The following is a 23522-nucleotide window of genomic DNA, read 5'->3' on the forward strand; positions in this document are numbered from 1 at the left end:
ATTTGCAAGGAAGAAAGTGACCCAAAGTTCAGCATCTCAACATCTAGTCCCCCGGTGACCTGGAGGAGGAATCAGCCCGCCTAGCCTCAGCTTTCTCACCTGCCCTGGGGTGAGAACCAGACCCTCTTCACTGGACTGTCCGGGTGGTAGGTGGGAAAGTGACTGGACTGTGGAAGGGCTTCATTAGCTTAAAAACTACTCGATCAGTGTCCACTAATGCCGGTTTCCTGCTGTGGGCATAATGAATGAGTTCAGCCCATGTGAGTATCCAAGTAGCACAGCATTAACATTCCGTGCTATTTCCCATCAGCGTGTAGACTGAGACATACTCTGGTGGCTTCTCCACCTTCCTGGAAGCAGAATTCCCTTTAATTTCCAGAAAAGTCATTTTAAAACTGAAAAAAAAAAGGAAAAACAAAATAACCTATCTTTACTTACAAGCACGACAGATTGTATTTAACTTTATCACATATGCTATTATGTGATTATGTGATATGTGATACATATCACATATATATATGATATATATATATTTTAATATATATTATGTATATATGCTATAAAATTAGGAAAAGGAACTTTCTAATAAACCACTGATTTCTGGAAAAAATGAATGAATGAATGCATTTTGGAAGGCAACAGTCTAATGTTATGATATGCAATATATACATTCAGGTAAGACAGGCTGAAAAAGATACTTGTCATAAATTCCTGTCTTCTCAGATCTGGGCAGATGGACAGCAAAACAAAATGCTGCCAATACCGGGAAAACTGATACTCAGCCTGTAACTGAAATAGGTTTTAGTTTGGAAACAAATGAATATATTAAAATAAATTCTGGATTATTTTGTTAAAGCCCACTTAGAAGAATGAACCTATACAGAACTTGGGCTGTGAAATATTTTCTTCCTTGTTTTTAAGTTCTCAGCAAATGTTGAGCCTGTCTCTACTCTAACAATTCCTTTATGTATTATTTATTAATGCTGACTTTTTTTTCTTTTCTTTATGTCTCTCTCTCTTTTTTTTTTACTTGACTGGCAGGGTAGTAGATTTAGGGCTCTCTGCAGTTTATGTAGATCCGTTTATTTACTTGAGAAACGATTTTAACTCCAGCCCTCTGGGCTCTCTCTGCACCCCAGTAAAATGACACACCGTAGGGTCCCTCACGACTCTGTGCTACTGTGGGGCCTGGGTTTTTCACCAGCAGCAGTATTCTTTGCCACAACGAGACTGGCCTGAGATCTGCAATCAGCCTTGAGCAGCCTCCCTAGTATCCAAAACCGCAGGCTGGATGAGATTCTCTCTAAAGCCCCTTTCAGCACTATCACTGTCTACCTTTCCAATTGCCTCTGTTGCTCACCATCCAACATCTATAATTTATTCACTCATTCACCTGTTGTTTGGTTATGTTCCAAGAATGGCTGCTGGGGCCAGAGCAGGGAGCAAAAGGGACAAAGTTCCTTTTCTCATGGAGCTTATGTTCTAATTTGCGGAGAGTGACAATAAGAGAATAAATAACTTAATTGTATAGCAGTTTAGAATGTGAATATTCTACACTATTGGAATAAAATATGTACATATTAGGATATATACATATTATAAAAGAATAGGCTATGTAACAGGATATTATGTAACATATGATGGTGTACAGGTAACAATATGATAAGAAACTGTAATTATATTTGATAGTATATTAGAAGCTGAGACACAACAGGCAGTAATGAGGATTTACTGCATGAATAATAATTACACCTCCAGCTAAACTTTTGATGTGGTCCCTGTGTTGAGTCCTAGAGGCGACATGGAAAAGACATGTCCCTAAATATGAAAGCATCCTAGTGGCATTTAGGGAGATACAGGAGGAATACACGACTCAAAGGCAACGTGATAAGCCTGAGCTGGCGGATGTGCAGCATGTGTAGCAACAAAAAGGGAGAAGCAGCAAGCTGCCTAAGGGATTTATAACTTGGGAATTTATAAAAAGGGTACACTGGAGTTTTCCAGGTGTGAAAGAAGAGAAAGGCATTCCAGGGAGAAGGGATGCGCAGCAACACGGAGGCATCTTAAAGCTTGGCAGGTTGAGGGGATAACTAGAACTTCGGCGTGGTCTGAGGGGGAGGTAGGTGGTAACCAAGTAGACCTCGTTTAAAACCATCCAGGCTAAGACCCGGTGCTCTTCTTTCTAACACTGTTCAGTGCAAAATGGTTTCCAGGTGCAGTGTGGGCGCGGGTAATTCATCTCCTTTGGGTTGCTCTTGACTTTCTATTTTTGAACTCTTGCGTTCTCATTCTGCAAGCTGCATTTTGAGGTGTAGTAATATTACATTCAGAGTTAAAAAAAATTGATGTTGTACAGCTCTGTGGTTGTTGCTCTTTGTGTGAGGATATTGTCTTTGAGCAGAAGCAGATGGATGGAATCTTCAGAGGCCCCCGTGCCATAGAGTGGCTCCGTGGTGAGACTCTGCCAGCTGTAGTGAAAAAACTGCTTTTATTGCCACTGAGTTGCTGCTGACCCTCTGAGTGTAACCAGAGGGTTCGCAAAGGCACAGGATTTGCATAGAGGTTCACACAGGAGAGATGGGGATCAACACATCATGAATATAATCATGAAGGAGTGATTAATGCAATAAATCATCTGGCTGTCTGGTCTACCTTTACAGCAGGCTTGAAGAACCAGCCACATGGTAGATTACATTTTTTCACTTTAACAAATCCAGGTGTTTTGACATCACAAACACTGTGTATAATTGACTTGGGCGTTTTCAACAATGCAAGATTTCTCACCCTGCTGTCACTGAACAATTAAATCCGGGAGAGCACACACCACCTTCCTTTTCTTTAGCTGGAAGAATCTTGTTTGCATGATGGCTTCTATTTATAGAGCACTGCTTATATTTGAACAAACATTTCCCTTCACTCTCTTTTAGTCAACAAATTCAGCTGCAGACCTGCTGTTTCAAGTACCTCTGAAATTTGAACACTAGGAGATAACTGATGATTTCATGCTTTTTTTTTTTTTTTTTTTTTAACAGCCTTGGTGCAGGAGAAGAAAGCAGTGAACTCACCCCTTCCTAATGAAGCTAAATGGGGTTGTGGGTGTTGGCTGTTTTGCAACTAACCCTTCTTCAGTTATGAGATGGCAAGTTGGGAATGTGATTTGCCATCAAGGGCTCCAGAGTTCCTTGGACAAGATGTTGGATCTGCACAGAGGTGGACAAGGAACTGATGTCATCAGGAGTGAGGTGACTGTTTGCACAGTTGGGGCCTGGTGGCATCTATATCATGAAGTCACACTGTTCTATTCTCTCCAAATATTCCATTTCTGTATGTGTTGGGAGGCCCCCAGCTGCCACACAAAGCACGGGATAAAGATCCCAGTAATGTATGTTTGGTTTTATTTAAAACTTCAGCCACACAGAAAACTGTCAGCTATGTTATTTCACAGCATCACAGCAAAATGTATCACATATTTCACCATAATAGCTATAAAAAGCTTCATGGGACGAGGGAGTCCAGACTATTTGAAATAACATTTAATCATCTTTAAAGATTTATCTGGTTGTTAAAATGTCTTGCACTCCACCTTCCAGAAAAGTCACTTGAGTCAGATAATTGAAATGGGTTCGATGTTCTAAGAAATACGTGATTGACTTTCTGGATTAATCACTGTTGAGCAAGCAGAATGTGTAATTATGTGGTCAGTGTTTAGCCATAGCCACCTCTGAATTTAAAAGGCTCTCCGAAGGGAAATAAACTCTTACAGAAGTAGGAGTTTTTTCATCACTCAGTCGTGTCTGACTCTTTGTGACCCCATGGACTATAGCCCACCAGGTTCCTCTGTCCATGGGATTTCCCAGGCAAGAATCTTGGAGTGGGTTGCCGTTTCCTTCTCCAGGGGATCTTCCTGACCCAGGGATAAGACCTGTGTCTCCTGCATTGGCAGGCAGATTCCTTACCACTAGTGCCACCAGGGAAGCCTGGAAGTAAGAGAGTTTTATTTAAAGCACTCAAATATATTGCATGGAATCCTGGGGGAGTGGGCAAATATATTCACGTCAATTAGATTTTTGGTAAAAGATGACACACAATTTACATTTACTAGCTTTATACCTGGGGCCATCAAGCTACCAAGAACAAATGAAAGAGTTCAGAAAACTCAGATATTCATATCAACTCAAGAGTGAAGGAACAGGAAAACATAGGCTGCCCCTAATGATGTAGTTCAGTTTCCTTCGGAGGAGACACAAAGTTTTTAATCTTTTCAGCAAAATGAATTGATTATGAAGCAAAGGGGTATGAGATGGGGTGAATACTGTCAGAACATTTAATTCTATTTCTTCCACCCACATTTTTAATGAATATATTATGATGTTTTGTGCTACAGTGGACTCCATACACACAGCATCTACTGCCTTTCCCTAATAATCCAGAGTAAAAGGCTAATCCACATTTTTCTCTGTTTATAGTGACTGGGGCAAGCTTCTTCTAGACCACCCCTCAAATCTAGGATAGCTCAAGCATACAGAGTTTTACACACCCTCTCCCCACAACCTATCTGAAAGCACTAGAGAGCTACCAAGGCAGCTGGAACTTGAGAATCCAGGATCCTGCTGTGAAGGGAAGTTAACTGAAGTAAAGCCAATACTTCATGGAGCTTTTACTCTCAAGGCAGAGTAAGAGTATAAGGGCACAGGGGCAAGAGGCTAAGAATTTGAGTAGAAAGTGCTTCTATGAGACCAGGAAGCTGAGCAGAGCTTTCAACAGTCTCATGGGGCTGACAAGGCCACTGAAATTCTGGGTGTCCAAGATGGAAAAGCCCTTGTAAAAAGTATCCATATTTCAGTTAGAATTCCAGAGAGGCTGTACCTAAGAGTAAGAAAAACCATGATAGCCCTCACACAAGACTGAAACTCAACGATGAACTAACTCAATCCTAGACCGATTTAAAGTCATCCTTGTCTTACTCTTGTTGGTTTACAGAAAGCAAAAATGATAAAGTTAAGGAATAGTGTACATTGATGTTATCCTGACATCTTGCTTCAGTTATTTTATTTAGAGGAAAAAGTGAATTTCTAATGTGATAAATAAAATAGTTCCTTGATTAATAAACTTAAAAATGAAGAGCAGTGATTCAAAATGAACACACTGGTAGAGATTTACATTTCTTGTCATTTACCTGCAATACCAACATACAAAAATCTTTTAAAAAATTAATTAATTTATTTTAATTGGAGGCTAATTACTTTACAATATTGTGGTGGTTTTTGCCACACATTGACATGAATCAGCCATGGGTGTACATGTGTCCCCCATCCTGACCCCCTCCCACCTCCCTCCCCCTCCCATCCCCCTGGGTTGTCCCAGAGCACTGGCTTTGAGTGCCCTGTCTCATACACTGAACCTGGACTGGTTATCTATTTCACATATGGTAATACACATGTTTCAGTGCTATTCTCTCAGATCATCCCACCCTCACCTTCTCCCACAGAGTCCAAAAGTCTGTTCTTTATATCTGTGTCTTTTTTGCTGTCTCGCATATAGGGTCATCATTACCATCTTTCTAAATTCCATATATATGCATTAATATACTGTATTGGTGTTTTTTTTTTTCTGACTTACTTCACTCTGTATAATAGGTTCCAGTTTCATCCACCTCATTAGAACTGATTCAAATGCATTCTTTTTAATTGCTGAGTAATATTCCACGGTGTATATGTACCACAGCTTATTCGTCTGCCGATGGACATCTAGGTTGCTTCTGTGTCCTAGCTACTGTAAATAGTGCTGCAATGAATGATGGGGTATACCTGTCTCTTTCAATTCTGGTTTCTTTGGTGTGTATGCATAGCAGTGGGATTGCTGGGTCATATGGCAGTTCTATATCCAGTTTTTTAAGGAATCTCCACACTGTTCTCCATAGTGACTGTAGTAGTTTGCATTCCCACCAACAGTGTAAGAGGGTACCCTTTTCTCCACACCCTCTCCAGCATTTACTGTTTGTAGACTTTTTGATAGCAGCCATTCTGACCAGTGTGAGATGGTACCTCATTGTGGTTTTGATTTGCATTTTTCTGATAATGAGTGATGTTGAGCATCTTTTCATGTGTTTGTTAGCCATCTGTATGTCTTCTTTGGAAAAATGTATGTTTAGTTCCTTGGCCCATTTTTTGATTGGGTCATTTATTTTTCTGGTATTGAGCTGTAAGAGCTGCTTGTATATTTTTTAGATTAATTCTTTGTCAGTTGCTTCATTTGCTATTATTTTCTCCCATTCTGAAGGCTGTCTTTTCACCCTGCTTATAGTTTCCTTCATTGTGCAGAAGCTTTTAAGTTTAATTAGGTCCCATTTGTTTATTTTTGCTTTTATTTCCATGACTCTGGGAGGTGGGTCATAGAGGATCCTGCTGTGATTTATATCAGAGAGTGTTCTGCCTATGTTTTCCTCTAGGAGTTTTATAGTTTCAGGTCTTACATCTAGATCTCTAATCCATTTTGAGTTTATTTTTGTGTATGGTGTTAGAAAGTGTTCTAGTTCCATTTTTTTTTTACAGGTGGTTGACCAGTTTTCCCAGCACCCCTTGTTAAAGAGATTGTCTTTTCTCCATTGTATATTCTTGCCTCCTTTGTCGAAGATAAGGTGTTCATAGGTTCGTGGATTTATCTCTGGGCTTTCTATTCTGTTCCATTGATCTATATTTCTGTCCTTGTGCCAGTAACATACTGTCTTGATGACTGTGGCTTTGTAGTATAGTCTGAAGTCAGGCAGGTGGACTCCTCCAGTTTCATTCTTCTTTCTCAAGATTGCTTTGGCTATTTGAGGTTTTTTGTATTTCCATACACATTTTTGAAATTATTTGTTCTAGTTCTGTGAAAAATACTGTTGGTATCTTGATAGGGATTGCATTGAATCTATAGATTGCTTTGGTTAGTACACTCATTTTCACTATAATGATTCTTCTGATCCACGAACATGGATATTTCTCCATCTATTTGTGTCATCTTTGATTTATTTCATCAGTGTTTTAGTTTTCTATACATAGGTCTTTTGTTTCTTTAGGTAGATTTATTCCTAAGTATTTTATTCTTTTCATCACAATGGTGAGTGGAATTGTTTCCTTAATTTCTCTTTCTGTTTTCTCATTGTTAGTGCATAGGAATGCAAGGGATTTCTGTGTGTACATTGATGTTATCCTGACATCTTGCTTCAAATATTTCATTTAGAGGAAAAAGTAAAGTTCTAATGTGATAAATAAAATAGCTCCTTGATTAATAAACTTACAAATGAAGATGCAGTGAGTCAAAATGAACATATTGGTAGAGATTTAAATTTCTTGTGATTTACCTGCAATAGCAACATACAAAAATCTTAAACTGCCTCAAAACAAAGATGTGGGTGACATGATTACAAGTGTCATCAGTTTAAAGATTGGTCTTTATACAAGAACATTTGACACTGCAGAGCTATATATCTATCTATATGATAGAAACTTGATAGAGATGTTCTTATATATAACCACAATTCCTCAATTTCACATGAGTTTTCCAATAATGTAGTAAAGGTGAAAAAATATTTCTAAACTCTCAACAATACAGAGCAAGCTTCTATCAACCCTACTAGAGAAAAGACTAGACTTATTGTCCCCCTTCTGTAGAAAATGTCTTTACATAATTATTACATAAAGAAGAGACCACAGAGTTTTCAGTTAAACATGTAAGAGGAAAAAGTATTATGGGGTGAATTAGGCAGCTAATTAGTAAATAAGCAATACAATATTTTTATTATGAAAGCCAGTATTGCAAAGAAAAGATAAGACTCCTGAAGCATCAAAGTCCTTCAAGGCCTGACACTGACTTTTATGAATTATAGACTGGACCCCAGTACCCTCTTGATAACTTAAAGCAAGTATCTGCTGGTGACTCAGTTTCAACGTGCTGACTCCCAGCTTACGCCATTTATCTTTACCCGTTTATGAAAACTGGATCATTTACTCATCTCTCAGTTTCCAGAAAAACAGGGCCTTTTAAGTTTTTTTACACCATTTTTATTACAGGTATTGTACTATTATAGTTTGAACATTAAAATATTTACCTTAAAAAGAATTCATCAAGTAGGCCAAAAAAAATTCCTAAGTTATTAAGTCTTCCTTACCAATTTTCATTTTAAGGTAAAACTTGAAAATCAATTGATAGAATAAATGAATGAAAACATTTAAAAATCTTATAATTATTTGCAAACACATTCTTTTAAAAGTAATAGTGATTTAATTAATCCCCCAATCCTGGGGTTTATGTGAAAATATTTGTTGAACATTAACTATGCTACAGGAACAAATAACACATATTTTCTTTAAAAATATTTAGAGAGAGAAATGGACAAGTCCTTTTGCTCTAAATGGGACTGAGATTCTCAACCATAATTCAAACTCTGGGTTTGGAGAGTTTACCTATATTTCCTAAAGTCATTTCCAAATACCTAATCTAGAAAAGCCACAACTAACAGGTAAACAGTAACAGTTAAAGCCATGTGTAAAAACTATTAGGAAAACTCACAGAAGACTCTCCATAAGGAGACTAGTGCTTCTAACCCAAATTTTCATGAAAATCAATGACTAAGATTGATTTCATATATCAGTAACAATTTACAGCACTTGGTTCCTCACACCCAAGGACACTGTTCTCAAGTTAAAATTATCTTCAGGAAACATTCAGCAGGTACTGGATTTTTGAGTGCCAACTGGAAATGCAACAGAGAATAAAAGAGGTGTGGGCTTCACTTTTCAGCAAGATTACAGTCAGTGTGAATGCTCACAGGGGAACAAATGATCTCAGTATGCACTACTTGCTGTTTAAAATAACTTTAAGAATACAACATCTCCTTCCTCAGCACCAACCTCTATATTATAGATAGCTGGAGTTGTTTCTTAATCTCCCTTACAGATAAAGAAGGCTGAGAAGACTCAAGTAGATGTCATTTGACTTTCTGGGGAAGTCCTTTAGATGACGTTTTACTTAGGTGACAGGTTCTCCTTTGCCTTTCTCATTTCCTCCTCCTTTTTCTCTGTTACATGGACATGATGGCTGGCACTGCAGTGACCCTACTGTACCATGACGCAGCTTTGGGGAAGGCAGAGAAGAAAGGTTAAGAGGAGCACAGTAAATTGACAATATCATGGTCTCGCCATGTTGGCCTGGGACTGTTGACCCAGAGACTTTCATGTGACAGAAACTACACCTCTATCTCATTTAACACCGCACTATTTGCAGTCTGTAATTTTTGGCCAACTGAAACTCCTTTTTTAAACAGATAAAAAAAAATAATTTTTCTGGAGATGAAAGATTATATAAAGTAGAAATTTAAAAAAAGACAACAATCTTTGATTAATATTTCTATGAATTTCCTAAGAAATGTCCTTGTACATGAAGAAACTTACATAAGACAACATCTTCTTGGACAGGTTTCTAGATACTTTCAACCTTGAATGACCACTGTTTCCATTCTGGGATGACTGGGCCCTGACCTTTATCTCTAAAAATTTATTTCAGCTTCAGGATCACAGGTCCATGTTACTTTCTCTTCCGAGTTCATCCTGTTTGACTTTTTCCACACCCGAGACCATCTTTGAACTGAGTCCTCATCCCTTCTCCACCTAACAGGCTTCTCTCAGATGTCTTTGCTTTTTCCCACAGTGATAAGTTTTACAGTTTCTGCCCTCTCTCTTTCAGAATTACGTCTCGCTTAATCATGGGAGGGTCTTAATCATGTACTTTGAAGTGTTGGGGCAGGTTTGTAGATCACTTTAAAGGAAAATAGAAGCTTTTCAACATGGAGGGAAGACAGCCCTTTAAATAAGAATTTTGGTTGGCCTTCTGAATTTGAGAAATGATAGCATTTATCATACCATCGTCTTACTCACTGCTGCCATCTTTCTCACCACCACCTTCCTCACCGTCTTCCTCGTGACTGCCTTTACCCCACTGTCCTCACTGCCACCTTCTAAATTACCACCATATCCCCATCACCAACACTCTAGAGGTCACAAGAACTAGTGCTTGTCACCATCAGCTCATTTAACATTCACAAGAACTCAATGAGGTGGGCTTTATGATCAGTCCCGTTAACAGGTGACAAAATGAGAATGTGGATGGTGAACATGCTCAGATCACACGGCTTATCGGTGGAGTTTGAATCCCTTTCTGGTCTAGAGCTCACCCCATCACCTCTCGTTTTACTGCCTCTAGTGTTCTGGTGTCCACAGTGTATGAATCCCCCACTCAATGACAAAGAACAGCAGCCTTCTTGGAACACGCTAGATCATTTAGTTGTGAATTTGATTTACCCAACATTGGCAAAGACTCTTTTGGACATCTAACTTCGAAGAGAGAGAATGTGAAGTACTAGCTTCCCATTTTTCTCGTTTTGTTATTTGTATCTCCATATAAGTTGTGATGTCAGCTCTGCCCCATGGGAATCTCAAGCTCATCATCCAATGTCCATTTGAAGAGAGTTCTGTGCTTTTGCCAATATTCACAGGTGGATACATTATGCTACTCAAGGGCTCTTACTTTACTTCAGATCTATGTTAAATCTTTCCTTAAATTCAGTGGTATTAACAACAATATCAACAAGAGCCTCTCACAGTATTTAGCCCATAGCTACACAATCTGAGCTCAATTCAGCCGCCACTGAAATAACTAATTAATATAACCCTTTTGGTAACATGGATAGGTTTCCTTATTTCAGATTGGGGTTATCCAATTTCTAGTGTCATTACTATGTCTATACTGACCATTCCACAGTGCCTTGAGTTATTCTTTTATTTATTTATTTATTATTTATTTAATTTTTTTTTTGAGTTATTCTTTTGAAAGAGGTTCCTGAGAAATTTTACTGATCAACCAATTTCTCCCGTTGAATATCTTATGAACACCAGCCCAATGAGACAGGATGAGGTGGTCCAGGAAAAATTATCCCCAGGCCAAACAAGCCTGAGAAACCTTACAGACCATACCTACCCCCTAGAGAAATACAAAGCATTTTAAAGGTACCCAGAAGCCCTATAGAAAAAGAAACCCTTCATGTCATTCCTCTCAGTGCTCTCCAGATTTCTTTGACCCTGAAATCTCCCTCCACCTCCCCCTCTAAAATGATACAACTTGTAGAACTAATTTCTTGGAGCATAGTTTGAGAAACATGGGAATAATACACAAGCTATATTAGCAGTTACAGAATCGTGGGAGCGATAGAATGGACCGTGTCAGCTATGTGGACTTTGCTGCTTTGAGGTTAGAGTCCTGTGTGTCCAAGACGCCACTGGGCAAGGGGGAGATTTCCACCTCCTGGATGAGTCAGGCAGGGGCTGCTGATGTGCAGGGGTCACTGGGGAGCCAGGGGGCTGAGAAGGGTCACTGGGGGTGGCCCTGGGTCACATGAGAGAGGGGTGCACAGTTGCCAGTGCAGACATGGGTCTCTTCTCTGAGTGCCTGGGAGGGTAGAAAACATCAACAGCGGGCAAGGAAGTGCAGCATTGGGGCTGAGAGCATGGTTCACATGGTGCGGTGCTCACATCCTACTTCTGCTACTTGTTATGCTTAAGACCTTGGAGACCCAGATTCTCCAAGCTTTAAATAAGCTCTCTGACTGCTTAAAAAATGTGGCTCATGAAGCCAACCTCACACGATCAAATGAGGCAACGGATTGCAGGTGGAGAGCCCTGAGGTGGTGGTGGTGGATATACAGGAAAGGTTTGGCAAACAGGGGGGCTGCCATGACTGATTCTATGCTCTTGGTCAGTAAGAAGGGTGTTAAGTCCTTGGCTCTGGTCCTGACCCCCAAAGAAACCAAGACTGTCACATTGCCTTCAGGTGTATGGTGTCAATGACTTCTTATTCTGGACACATATTTAGCAGCTGGATCTGGTCTTTGCATACTCAGCCTGTCCCCAAACACTATTCCATTGGAATAGATGGAAAACACCAACCATGATCCACAATCATAAAAGCACAGGAGATGCAAATAAATAACGGCTCTCCCAGACGAGCTAACTTGGTTGTTATTTATAAGCTCCTGGGCTGCCCAGTTATTGCCAAGAAAATCTGCTTTACCTTCTTTCTGCTGTTCCGTCTGGCCCCTCAATCTGTACTTGCTGAAAAAATAGTTATTGTTATGCTAAAACCACAATAGGACTCACATAATTCAGCACTAAATAACACCGATAAAACTATGAAAGTGGCACTCTGGCATTAAAAGTTATTTTCTTATGGACTTTAACAAGATTCAACGCTTTTGAATCATAATGCTTTGGTACTTTCCACTTAAAAAAAAAAAAAGATAAAAATGTAGAAAACTGTTCTGGCAAAACACCATCTTTTCTCCACAAAGGAGGGCTTTGATGTTGCAAACAGGGAGCCAGCAGGGCTGTGGTTCACGGAATTAATGTTAATCAGCAATCATGGCCATGACCGTGAGGGGTGCTCAGCAGGGGTTTACCTCTTTCTTGGTGAACTTTGGTGAGTGATCATTTTTGTCATCGATCATGATTGTCGCTGTGGCTGTGCCTGTTAATCCAACATCCAGTCCTGCCATATCTTGAGCCTCAATGATCAGTTCATACTTGGGATTTTCCAGCGTCTACGAGGCAAAAACACAACAGAGAGGACGGCATTTAGACTGGAGTCACTGCTCGGGACAGGTGGCCGGCCTGTGCTCAGCTGGCGCTGTGTGCCCCCTCCCTCAGGGCAGGCACCTGAGAAGGCCAGCACTCTCACCTGCAGTGGACAAACGTACCTTTGGAGTCTCTCCAAGCAGGACAGTCCTTATACATGGACTGGAGTTGGCTGTGGGGATGGAATCTACTTTCTGTCCTTGTTTAAGGGGACATGTGATACATTCCAGAATGTTCCAAGTCCAGGGATTGGGTACACATTGGACATTTGATGTTTATATCCATTATATGTCATTTCACAGTGGCCTCATGGAACTGATCTGGAATGAGTCTAAGTTTGATGATGAGATTAGGACAAAGATAACAGCCTTAGGAACTGAACAATCTGGACCAGGCATCAGATCACTCTGCTTTTCAGAAACCAGTATCAGTCTTCTCAATCAGCATGTTAAGTTGCATTTATTGTTCCCATTTTACAGGTGAGAAAACACCAACTGAGGTTTAGAGTCATTTATACTGCACTTCCTTCATGCCACTGTGAGTTGTTTTAGTCTTTTATATCATGTGAAATTTGAAAGATGTTTTTTAATCCAGTTGTGATCTGATAAATTTAACACAAAAGCAATACTGCACTGTTATCCCTCAATACATATGTATTTCATCTGAATATTTGACAGATATTTTGCTATCATGTTTAAACACTCTCAGTTGATTCAGGGCTCAGTGGGGAGATGGGTGTGATCAGCTCCAATAGTAAGAATGCCTGAGATCTGGGACTATGCTGGCTCCTGACTGCAATTCTCCCCTGGATTCTGTAACACACCCTGGGGTTTATTCAGGAGGTTCTTTTTGGCCCTGAAGTCAGCCAGAATCGATTTTGGGGTTGCTTGCAATGAAAGGAAACTGTGGTGAAAACAGTTTTACTTGTTTACCCAATCTTATTTCTTTTGACTGTGGGGATGCTTCCCAGGGGATGCTAGTAGTAAAGAACCCGGTTGCCAATGCAGGAGATGTAAGACACTCAGGTTCGATCCCTGAGTCAGAAAGATCCTCTGGAGAAGGAAATGGAAACCCATTCCAGTATTCTTGCCTGGAGAATCCCACGGACAGACAAGCCTGGTGGGCTATGGTCCACAGGGTCGCAATGAGTAAGACAAGATCAAAGAGACTTAGCACGCACATACAGCTGGACCTTATGAACTGTGTGACCGATTCTGGCCAATGGAATGTAGGCAGAAGTGATGGACTAATCTGGCCCCTAAAGCTCCTGCATAATCCTCTGTGTTTTCTATTCCTCAGAAGGAAGAAGCCTGGATCTCCATGTGACTGTGGCGCAGAGACTCTTCACTGACACGCTGTAGGCTGGGATGTGAACAAGAGACGAGCCTTTGCTCAGGGTTAAGGGAAGTTTATTACAGTGCCTGTCCTCCCCTGACTAATTTGAAGGCTGTTTCCCATTTGGCCTTATTTTGATGCCCATTTACCATCTCCCTAAGTGGATGACAAAGTTTTCAAGGCCAAGGACCATGCCTTTGACCCCGACACCCAGCTGGTACGCAGCACACAAGCTGGCCAACTTACTTTCATTATTGATAATGATGATATATTACTGTTTCCCTGAACTAAATTGTATCTCAAAGGTCTGAGCATATCAGTGGCATTTCCAAACCATAGCCATTTATTGTTAGGGAATGGCTCATCCTTTGGGGAACTCTAGCTCAAGGAGATAGGATTTTATTTGGACCAAGAGAAGCACTGTGTCAAAACTGGGAGAATTAAATTGGCTGCTCTGATTTTATTTTAAGCTATCTGATCTGTAAGACATATCTGAGAGTCAAGCTGCTCTCCTGGTTTGAATTCTGCAGTCATGCATTTCTATTGCATTTGCCATCTCTTCCTGGGTGTTGACTCACTACCGGTTAATATATATCCTAGAAACAAAAGGAAGATGGTGTGTCTGCAAGAAAAAGCCTCGGGTGTATCTCCGCAGCCATGGGCTGGGTTCACTGACCACACTGATTTGAAAACTAAACATTTTATCTTGAAAAAAAAAAAAAAGAATCAAACTGTGTCATTAAATATGGCATATAATCAATCACCGGACCCTTGATGTTTTACACAGCTAGCTCGACTGCCATACGAGTAAGCATTTAACGGAACATTTATCACTAATAACAAGCATAATGGTAGCTGTGGGGGAAAATCAACGAGTAAATGTTACACGGAGGAAGGTTTGGCCGTTAACCCACTCGGTGCCCCCTCCTTCTCTTGCTTCAACTTGAGCTGCCCTCCGCACCTCCTTTCATACTCTGTCCAGACTGGATTTTCTTCTACTATACCCTACTTTTTCTTACTTTTGACCTTTCTACCCCCTCTTTCTCCTCTCAGTGAATTCATGCTCATTTTTGATGGTCATTCTTCATTGCATTGATGCTCCATGAAGGCAGGGATCTCATTGCATAATGGGGAGCTGACATGTAGGGAGGAACAATCAGCATTTGGCCAGTGACTGTTACCTTGGCTCCACCTCTTAGAAGCTGAGTGAACCTGGTCAAGTTGCTTATGTTCTCCTTGCCTGAGTTTCCTCGCCTGTTCCAATGGGGAGAATAATAATACTAGGATAAGTGAGGATGAAAACAGGTAATGTAAAGTGCCAAGCACGGAGCCTGGAGTGTGCATGTAGATGCTGTTATTATGTAGTAGAATCTTTGGAAAGTCTTCAAAGGATGTGGCAAGAAGCTGAGGGAGGCCTACAAGAACAGCCAGAAGGAATGGAGAGCTGCCAACAACCACTGGATGGGCCTGGAAGGGATCTTGCCCCAGGCATACCTCATGAGACAGAAACTCTGGACTAACACATGAATGGCAGCTCTGTGAGAGTATAGAAGTAGAAGACACCGCTAAGTCACATGCAGACCCCTGAACACAGAAACTGGGAGATAGTAAGTATCTACGGTTTTAAGTTACTACATTTTGGAGTAATTTGTTATGCTGCAATAAATAACAAATACAGTTTTTTTTTTTTTCCAGCAGTAGGAAATCAAGCCTGAAAATACATTGGAAGGACTGATGCTGAAGCTGAAGCTCCAATACTTTGGCCACCTGATGTGAAGAGCTGACTCACTGGAAAAGACTCTGATACTGGGATAAATTGAAGGCAGGAGGAGAAGGGGACGGCAGAGGATGAGATGGTTGGATAGTATCACCAGCTCAATGGACATGATTTTGAGCAAACTCTGGGAGATGGTGAAGGACCAGGAAGCCTGGTGTGCTGCAGTCTTTGGGTTACAAAGAGTTGGACACAACTTAGCAACTGAACAACAACAAAAATCACAATCTGTAATATTCTTGTTTATTGATTACTTGTTTATTGGCTATGTTGACTCTGATCACTTGAGTTCCATGAGGCAGGGACCTTGGCTTGTTTAAAGTTTTATCTCCCAGCTACTAATTCAGTGCCTGGTACATAGTTGTTATGTACTAATTAATCAATTATAATTGCATTTTTATAAAACAATGAATTACAAAGAGTGGTGTGCCCATAAATGTTTAGTAGCACATGCTCCTGACTTGCAACTTTGTATGTTTTGGTGGTTTAAATACTCTTAACCATGACTGCTTTCAAGCTACCAACATGATTTCATTGAATGCCTAGCTGGAAAGTGAAATACACAATAGGTTCCTATGAGCTGGTAAGACTTGGTTCCAGCTTATAAACGGTGCTTGAAGGGTCAAGGAAATCTGTAGGAGTCTTTTTCAATAGATCCCTTTGCTGTCTAACATTAAAGGTATCGTTAATGAGAAATATTAACATGAGATTTATAGCAAGGATATAGTGCAGTTCATTAACTTATTTACTCATTGGTTTTGCCCAGAGAAGCTGAGCAAAGCAAGACTCCTTGTAGTATGGCGCCTGAACAGAGACTGCATTCTTCTCCAGGTTAGCTGCACCTGACACCTGGTCTATAAATACTGCAAACAGATGGCTGAGTGCATTATATGGAGCAGAATGAGTTGCTGTCTGTCTGGGGTTTGATTTACCCACTCTGGCCATGTAAGACTGGGGCCAGGTAGTCCATAAATCCGGCAGGACCGTACATCCCTTTGTGAACGCTGCCCTCTTCTCACCGCACATGGGGAGAGACATTCCTCCACCTTCCTAGCCAATGGGGTGAGTCGGGTTTGACTTGTGTTTGTCTTTAGGCCTCCTTTCACCTTGTTGCTTGACGCTAATGTGAACATTCATGTATGTGGCTGTCACCTGCTGTTTTCTTGCCGGCTGGGGTCTGGTGGGTAAGGGGAAGGCAGAGCTCATTTCCCCAGATTTACTGGTTGCTGACAGAGCCAGCAGGGTGGGGAATCCCGCAGCAGGGGACATAAACACTGCCTCTTAGACATATGCAGCTGGAATAACCTAAGTGATAGATTTCGGGTTGAGGGACACCAAAATCAAATAAAACATTTCCAGGTGAAGTGGACCTCTTCTGATGTTACTGATGAGTCATGGTAAATAAAATGCTAAAGGCATTCATAACATACCTGGAAAAATCACTCCCTTCAGACTCAAGGCAGCAAATATTTGACATTCAGGTTGATCCACAGAAACATTTATATAGTGTCTACTAGGTTCCAATAACTGGTGAATGATACAGACCCTGCTTTCAGTGCATTTTTAGATAAACAAAAAGCAAGTATGTCAGTATGATGAGATAAGTGTTATAGACATGTAGCAATCAAGGTCTGTGAGAAGGGAGTCAGGGTGTGGGGTGCTGAGGAAGGTGGTATGAAAGTTATTTAATTTACCAAATATTTATTAAGTACTTGGAGAAGGAAATGGCAACCCACTCCAGTACTCTTGCCTGGAAAATTCCATGAATGGAGGAGCCTGGTAAGCTACAGTACATGGGGTTGCAAAGAGTCGGACACGACTGAGCGGCTTCTCTTTCTTTTTCTTTCTATTAAGTACTTACTACACATTAGGCACTGTGCTAGACAGTAGCAACAAGTAAAGGGAGATAAATCTGGTGCTAAGAAACTCCGAGGTGATTTCAGCAGATTTCAGGAGAATAAGATGGGAGTAAGAAGAGTGCTGTAGTTGGTTTTGCAAAGGAAAGGCCACTTAGCCCAGACATTGGTGGTGGATGAAGGGATGGCCCTGAAGAGGGGAATCTTCTACTGTGGGATTAGAAATGGGGTCATGACGTGGAAGTGAATTTCTGTGGAAGAAGATGAGAGACTATTAATCCTAAAACACTCTTAAATTCAACCATTTAATAAGGACTGAAGGCTGATTCTGAAGCTGTTCAGGACAGCCTGGGAACAAGAAGTATAAAGTATATACTCTACTTTCAAGGAACCCACAGCTTGGTTGAAGGTAAAACATGTGAACTGGCTCCACAAGGCAATAGGCAGGGTGTGCGGAATGTGTGGTCCGTAGGTTCAGATGTGAACGTTGCAGCTGGGAGGGATACTGTGGTTTTTACGTGGCTTCAGGTCCATGCAGGCTGGATCTGGGCTTTGAAGGAGGCTGTGAGGGCAGAGAATTCAGAGAGGGAAGAGGAGCCTGAGAACCAGCAAGGAGGTCTAGCTAACACAGGGCCGCTGGTGTGGCTGGAGTCAAGGTCTGTGATGCGAAGAGACTTGTTTCTTGAGAGGATCTTAGACATCTCCTGGTCTATCCCACCTTCAAGGAACTCCCAGCCTGAGGGAACAGAGTTAGGGAATGTCCAGAAACATACGGCTAGTTTGGGGTGGATCTGAGCATGTGCAAGTACAGACCCCTAAAAGTTGAAGTAAAAGAAAATATAATTAAAGTGTTCTTTCTCTGTGGTTTTTATATATTTTTCTGTTTACTATATTATATATATAGTATACTCTCTCTCTCTCTATATATATATATACATACACACACACACACACACACACACACACACACACACACACACACACACACACACAGTGTTCACTATATTAGCCTGTTTTTTCTAATCTTTTGGTCCTGAATTGCCATGGCAATATTATGCCTGGTACATAGTAGGTGCTTAAGAGAGACTGTCTCCATCGGTGCTTCTGGAACTTGCTTTGCTTGTATCAGAACCTCCTGGTGGCTACATTAAAACACAGATTTTCAGCCCACTTATGGTGCTTAAAAGGAGGTCCTTGTGAGCTTCAGGAGGTCCTTAAGGTGCTTCAGGAGGTCCAGAGAGGGGCCCAAGGATGTGCCTTTCCAGAAAGCTTCTAGGAAGTGCTGCTGCTGCTGACCTGAGGTCCACACTTGGATTAGCATCGTTCTGAATGAACACCTGATGAAATGCAGGTCAACATGTACCCTTAACTTAAAACTCACTTGTTTATGATGTAATTTAAACAAAAAATAGAAACTGAAGTTTCTTTCTCTGTGCAAAATTTTCCTTTTTTTCCCCTTTATAGAAAAAAAATGTACTCCACATGAGACACTAACCAACACTGAGGTTGCTCCTCGAGCCTGCTTTGTCTCCCAGAGGAGAAGGCGATGCAGCAACAGAGGGAGAGAGGCAGAGGTTTGAAGAGGCAGGTGGCACACCGCTGGACTTAACGATGGAGAGATGGAGGAGGGGGCCGTGGGCTAAGGAATGCAGGGGGCCTCCAGAAGGTGGGAAAGGCAAGGTGATACATTTTTACCCAGAGCTCCCGGAAGAACCAGGGCCCCCGACACCTTAATTTCACCCCAGTGAAACTCATTTTGGACTTCCGACTTCCAGAACTGTGAGATGATAAATGTGTGCTGTTTGAGCCACAGACTTTGTGGTCTTGCTTCAGCGGCCACAGGGAATGGATGCGGCTTCTCTGAGGTTGCTCGTCAGGCATCCTGGGGAGCCGAGGTGCTGCCTCCCACCCCACCCCGTGGTGCTCATCGTCGTCAGCTGCCACCTTCATTTCACTCCCAGCTGCCCCCCCTTCCTCAGGACTGCCCACCTTCCCAGAATAGCATTCGCTATCTTTCCTCTGGGAAATATTTCCATTTCAGTCCTTTGAAGTGTAATGTCAACCAGACCTTTCCTACAAACTCTGTCTAGTAGGAAGAGGAGATGAATTTCCTCCCATCTACAAAGGGTAAATACTGGATCAGTTTATTGGAGAATCTTCTCTTCAAAGTATATGGCTTCCAATATGTCAGTCACTTACTGAGTATTCATTACAGCCCTCAATGGAGGCAAGGACCCTGCCTCTAACTTAGTCCTCTCCTGTTGGGGACAACATCTGGCCCTCTGAAACACGCACGTCTCAGAACACTGCCTTTACGTGGCCACTGGGTTATACTCCTTGAAAATAAACTGAGCTAATTTTAACCACTATGGGGAAAAGTCACACAGCCAGTCCAGTGCCCGGCACTCTCTGTTAATATATGATAGATGAGTAAATCAAAGGGTGGTTATGTGGACCGCCATTCAGAAAGCTTGGCTTCAGGAGTGCTCTTCTAGGTTGCAGAGATTAGAGGCCCAAAGGCGGGGCCTGGGCAAGGTTGGTCAGGCTGAGCAGGTCTATAGAAGGCCGATTGTGCAGAGGGTGGGGGGCAAGGTGATGAGGCTCTGGCTTTCTGGAGCGAGCAGGGGAAGTCCTGCCTTGTTGGAGAGGCAGCCACACCGAGAGGCTTGTCTGGCTCTGATAATGGAGGACTGGGCTCCCCCACCTCGTGGCAGGCGCCCCAGGGCAGGCCCCCAGCCTGGGCTCAGCTCCTGGCCTGTCACACACCCTGACTGTATGAGCCAGAACGGGGAGCAAAAAAGGTGGGACAACCCGGTCCTCAGCAGAGAGGTTTGGACGGGAACGACCTTTCAGAGAAAGAGGGACCAGAGGATGTCGCTCAGAGGAGCCTCAGCAACCCCATCTGGGGGCTGCCTTGGGTGACCCTGGGGGGGCTGTATCTGCCACAATATAAAATCAGGAAACCGGTGTTCCTGTCATCCGCCAAGTGCTCTCCAAAAGCAAATAGCTTTTCTTGGGTTTCAATTTATTACCATCTAAAATGTCATTCTCTGTATGGGTAATAAAAGATAATACGTTTTATGGTGGCTCCTTATGTTAAGGTTTTACAAAATCTGTTATTAAATGATCTGCATAGAATCTAAATGAATCTTACTAGGTTACAAGGCAGAGCAAGGTGGTGTTTTCCTTTCCTCTCCCCCAGAGCAAGTGCAGCTAAGAGGGCAGCACTCTCTGCATGTTTCCTAATCACACAGCAGAAGGTCATGTTTTTAAGGTCAGACTAAGAATCGTGTTCTGCTGTGTAATCGGCTTCACAAAGTTATATGCTGGTCAAAACGTCCAGAAAATTCAATTACTGACTCCCAATGACAAAAGCACAAGAGCCCACCAAGGGTTGGAGGATGTTTCTAAAATTAGGTTCTAAATGCCTACGACTTGGAGCAATTGCAGCATTACCACCTTTGCCTGCTCTTGGTCCTCTGCGTGTGAACAGCCTTTTGCCCATTAATTTCAGGTGCTTAATCACTATCAGCTCCCCTACATAGAAAAGTGCAGTCTAAGTGGCCTTTGTCAAGCTTGATCCATCCCGGTTTCTTAGAGTCTGCTCCCATGCAGGTGTGATCTCTTAATCAACTCTGCCATCCAGGGTTACTTTTAATCAGCATTATGTGTTTTCTCTGAAGTTGAATGCATTTTTATGCAAAGCTTACTTGGGCTTAGAGTTCTATTGCTGTAATCATCCCAGGTAGCTTTAGAAACAAAGGACCCCACTGAGAGAGTAATGAATCAGCCACAGACGCCCACCCACTCCACCTGGGGACAGGAAAGCAATTCAAGATAGCGCTTTTATGCTGTCATTGGGTTACACTCTTTGAAAACAGGTTGAACTAATTCTAAATCATCTGAGGAAAGACCACACAAGATGGATTCCAGTTACGCCACTGCTGTTGTTCCCAAAGCGAACTCACATACCAGGCAGAAAAGACAAGGAGGACAACCCGGCCGTGGACTCTTCTGGAAGGCTCTGCTGCCGTTTTCATGCCTGGCACAGGGAGTCCTGCTTTCTTCCTCCTGCACTATTTGGACGAGACCACCCGGTGCACTGTGATCTCCTGCCTGTTGGCACGAGGCGGCCCTTTTGTGATCTTGGCTCCATCAGTCATTTTGGCCGGAAATTGTCTTTGGCTTTGCTGACAAGAGCTCAGCCTATTAACACCCTTCAATGCTAATCGCACTGGGAACAAGGCGTCAGATGTTACGACTTAACATTTGGTCTTGCCCTTTGCTGGCCCAGCCTCACAGACAGACAGAATGTTGATAAAGACAAGTTGTGTTCTCCTCACAAATAATAAAACCCGCCAACATGCCCTTGCAGGGCTCCTTTCTATTTTATTTTTAAAAACTAACAATAAATAGAGTCTTCTGCATTCCTTTCAGCTCCTCTCAGGGGCCTGTTTCAAAGTGGCGGAGAATTGAGCTCTGCAGCCAGTAGAGCTGTGGGAGAGGGCATCTGAGCGCTTCAGCTCCACTCCCAGTGGGGTCAGGCCTCGGCTCTGTGCCTCAGGCACCCTCCTGGCTCTAAGCCCGACCACGGACGGCCCTCTCGGCTCTGGGCCACCCGTGCTCACTCCTTACCCGCCCAGCAGGGTTCTACTCACCCTCTGTCATTACAATGATCGTGGCCATGTCCATCGAGCACGTGTTATGGGCTAGAAATGGTGCCTAGCCTTTCATGGGATTCTCGTATTCTACAAGGTGGCTAAGCCCAGCTCCTGTATCAGTGAGGTTTCTGTTACAAGGACACACAGCCCTCACATGATGGAGCTGGGACTGGAACACATGCTGTGTCCACCGCCTACACTCCTAACTGCTGCACTCTGCAGTGCCCCCTTCAGCTCACAGCTTCTCCTGGTAGCCCCTGAATTCCACATGGGAACCTCTTTCCCTGCTGTTCACACCAGGCCTGGATGGGCTGGGCTTGAAAGGATTGGAGCTTTTCTCAGATGGGTCACTAGCTATGGGCAGCTCTGGGAACACTTTCCACCGAGTCTCTAAGTGTCTGCCTTCTTAGAGACCCCAGGATTCCCACAACTTCAGTGTTCCCACCCCCTTATTGATTCTGACAGCTCCAATTACCACCTGTCTCTCTTATGTCCAAATCCCTCCTGATTCCCAGATACACACTTCTAACTGCTCGCTTGACATTTCAACCTGAACGTTCCACAGGCACTGCAAACATAGCGTGTCGCAAAGCAAACTCAGGATCCTTCCCGCCAAGCACACTCCTTCCCGGTCCTGGCTCACGGTGTCCCCTCCACGCAGGCTGCCACAAAGGACCCTGTCATGACTCACTTTCACTGCTGTTTCCTGAGATGGCAGAATACAAACTTTGGAGCAATTTGGGAAGGGGTCATGGGGTGCAGAAAAGGTAGAAAGAGGCCCTGGGTTAGCAGCATCATGCCATCAAGGGAAGAAAGACCACCCTGGCCAGCCTAGTACATGGTGCCCCAGAAGCTGTAACCATTGACTGGGGTGGGGGATAGATTTATTTATTTATTTATAGCTGTTTAAACGACTATCTCTGTGTCTATCTATACACACACATACACATACACGCACACACATACACACAATGTTTACAATGGTAAGGTCAGTACAACAGAATTACAGATACATATTCTTTTTTTCCCGTTTTGAGTTATCTATATTTACTATATTTTCCCTACTAGAAAAGTGTATGGCTGGGGTTACAAGGCAATACCTTACATTTTAAAAGTCACAGTTTTAAAAACAGAAAATCAATGACATAAAAACAAAACCTCTCCAAAGTGATACTAATGACATTAGATCTATACCCTCAGAATATATTTTTTGTCTTTTTTAAATTGCATTTTG

General features: G+C 42.3%; 1 protein-coding gene across 2 annotated transcripts in view; it reads right to left on the reverse strand.

Annotated features, from left to right (window-relative positions):
• Positions 1-23522, reverse strand: part of CDH13 (cadherin 13) — a 980233-nt gene that overhangs the window by 121492 nt on the left and 835219 nt on the right. For both annotated transcript variants that reach the window (XM_043435590.1, XM_043435589.1), the window contains one exon: positions 12488-12628. In XM_043435590.1, the coding sequence (XP_043291525.1) occupies positions 12488-12628 (141 nt within the window). The remainder of the gene's footprint in view (positions 1-12487; positions 12629-23522) is intronic.

The sequence above is a fragment of the Cervus canadensis genome, chromosome 18 (genome assembly GCF_019320065.1).
Source record: "Cervus canadensis isolate Bull #8, Minnesota chromosome 18, ASM1932006v1, whole genome shotgun sequence".
Lineage (NCBI taxonomy): Eukaryota > Metazoa > Chordata > Mammalia > Artiodactyla > Cervidae > Cervus > Cervus canadensis.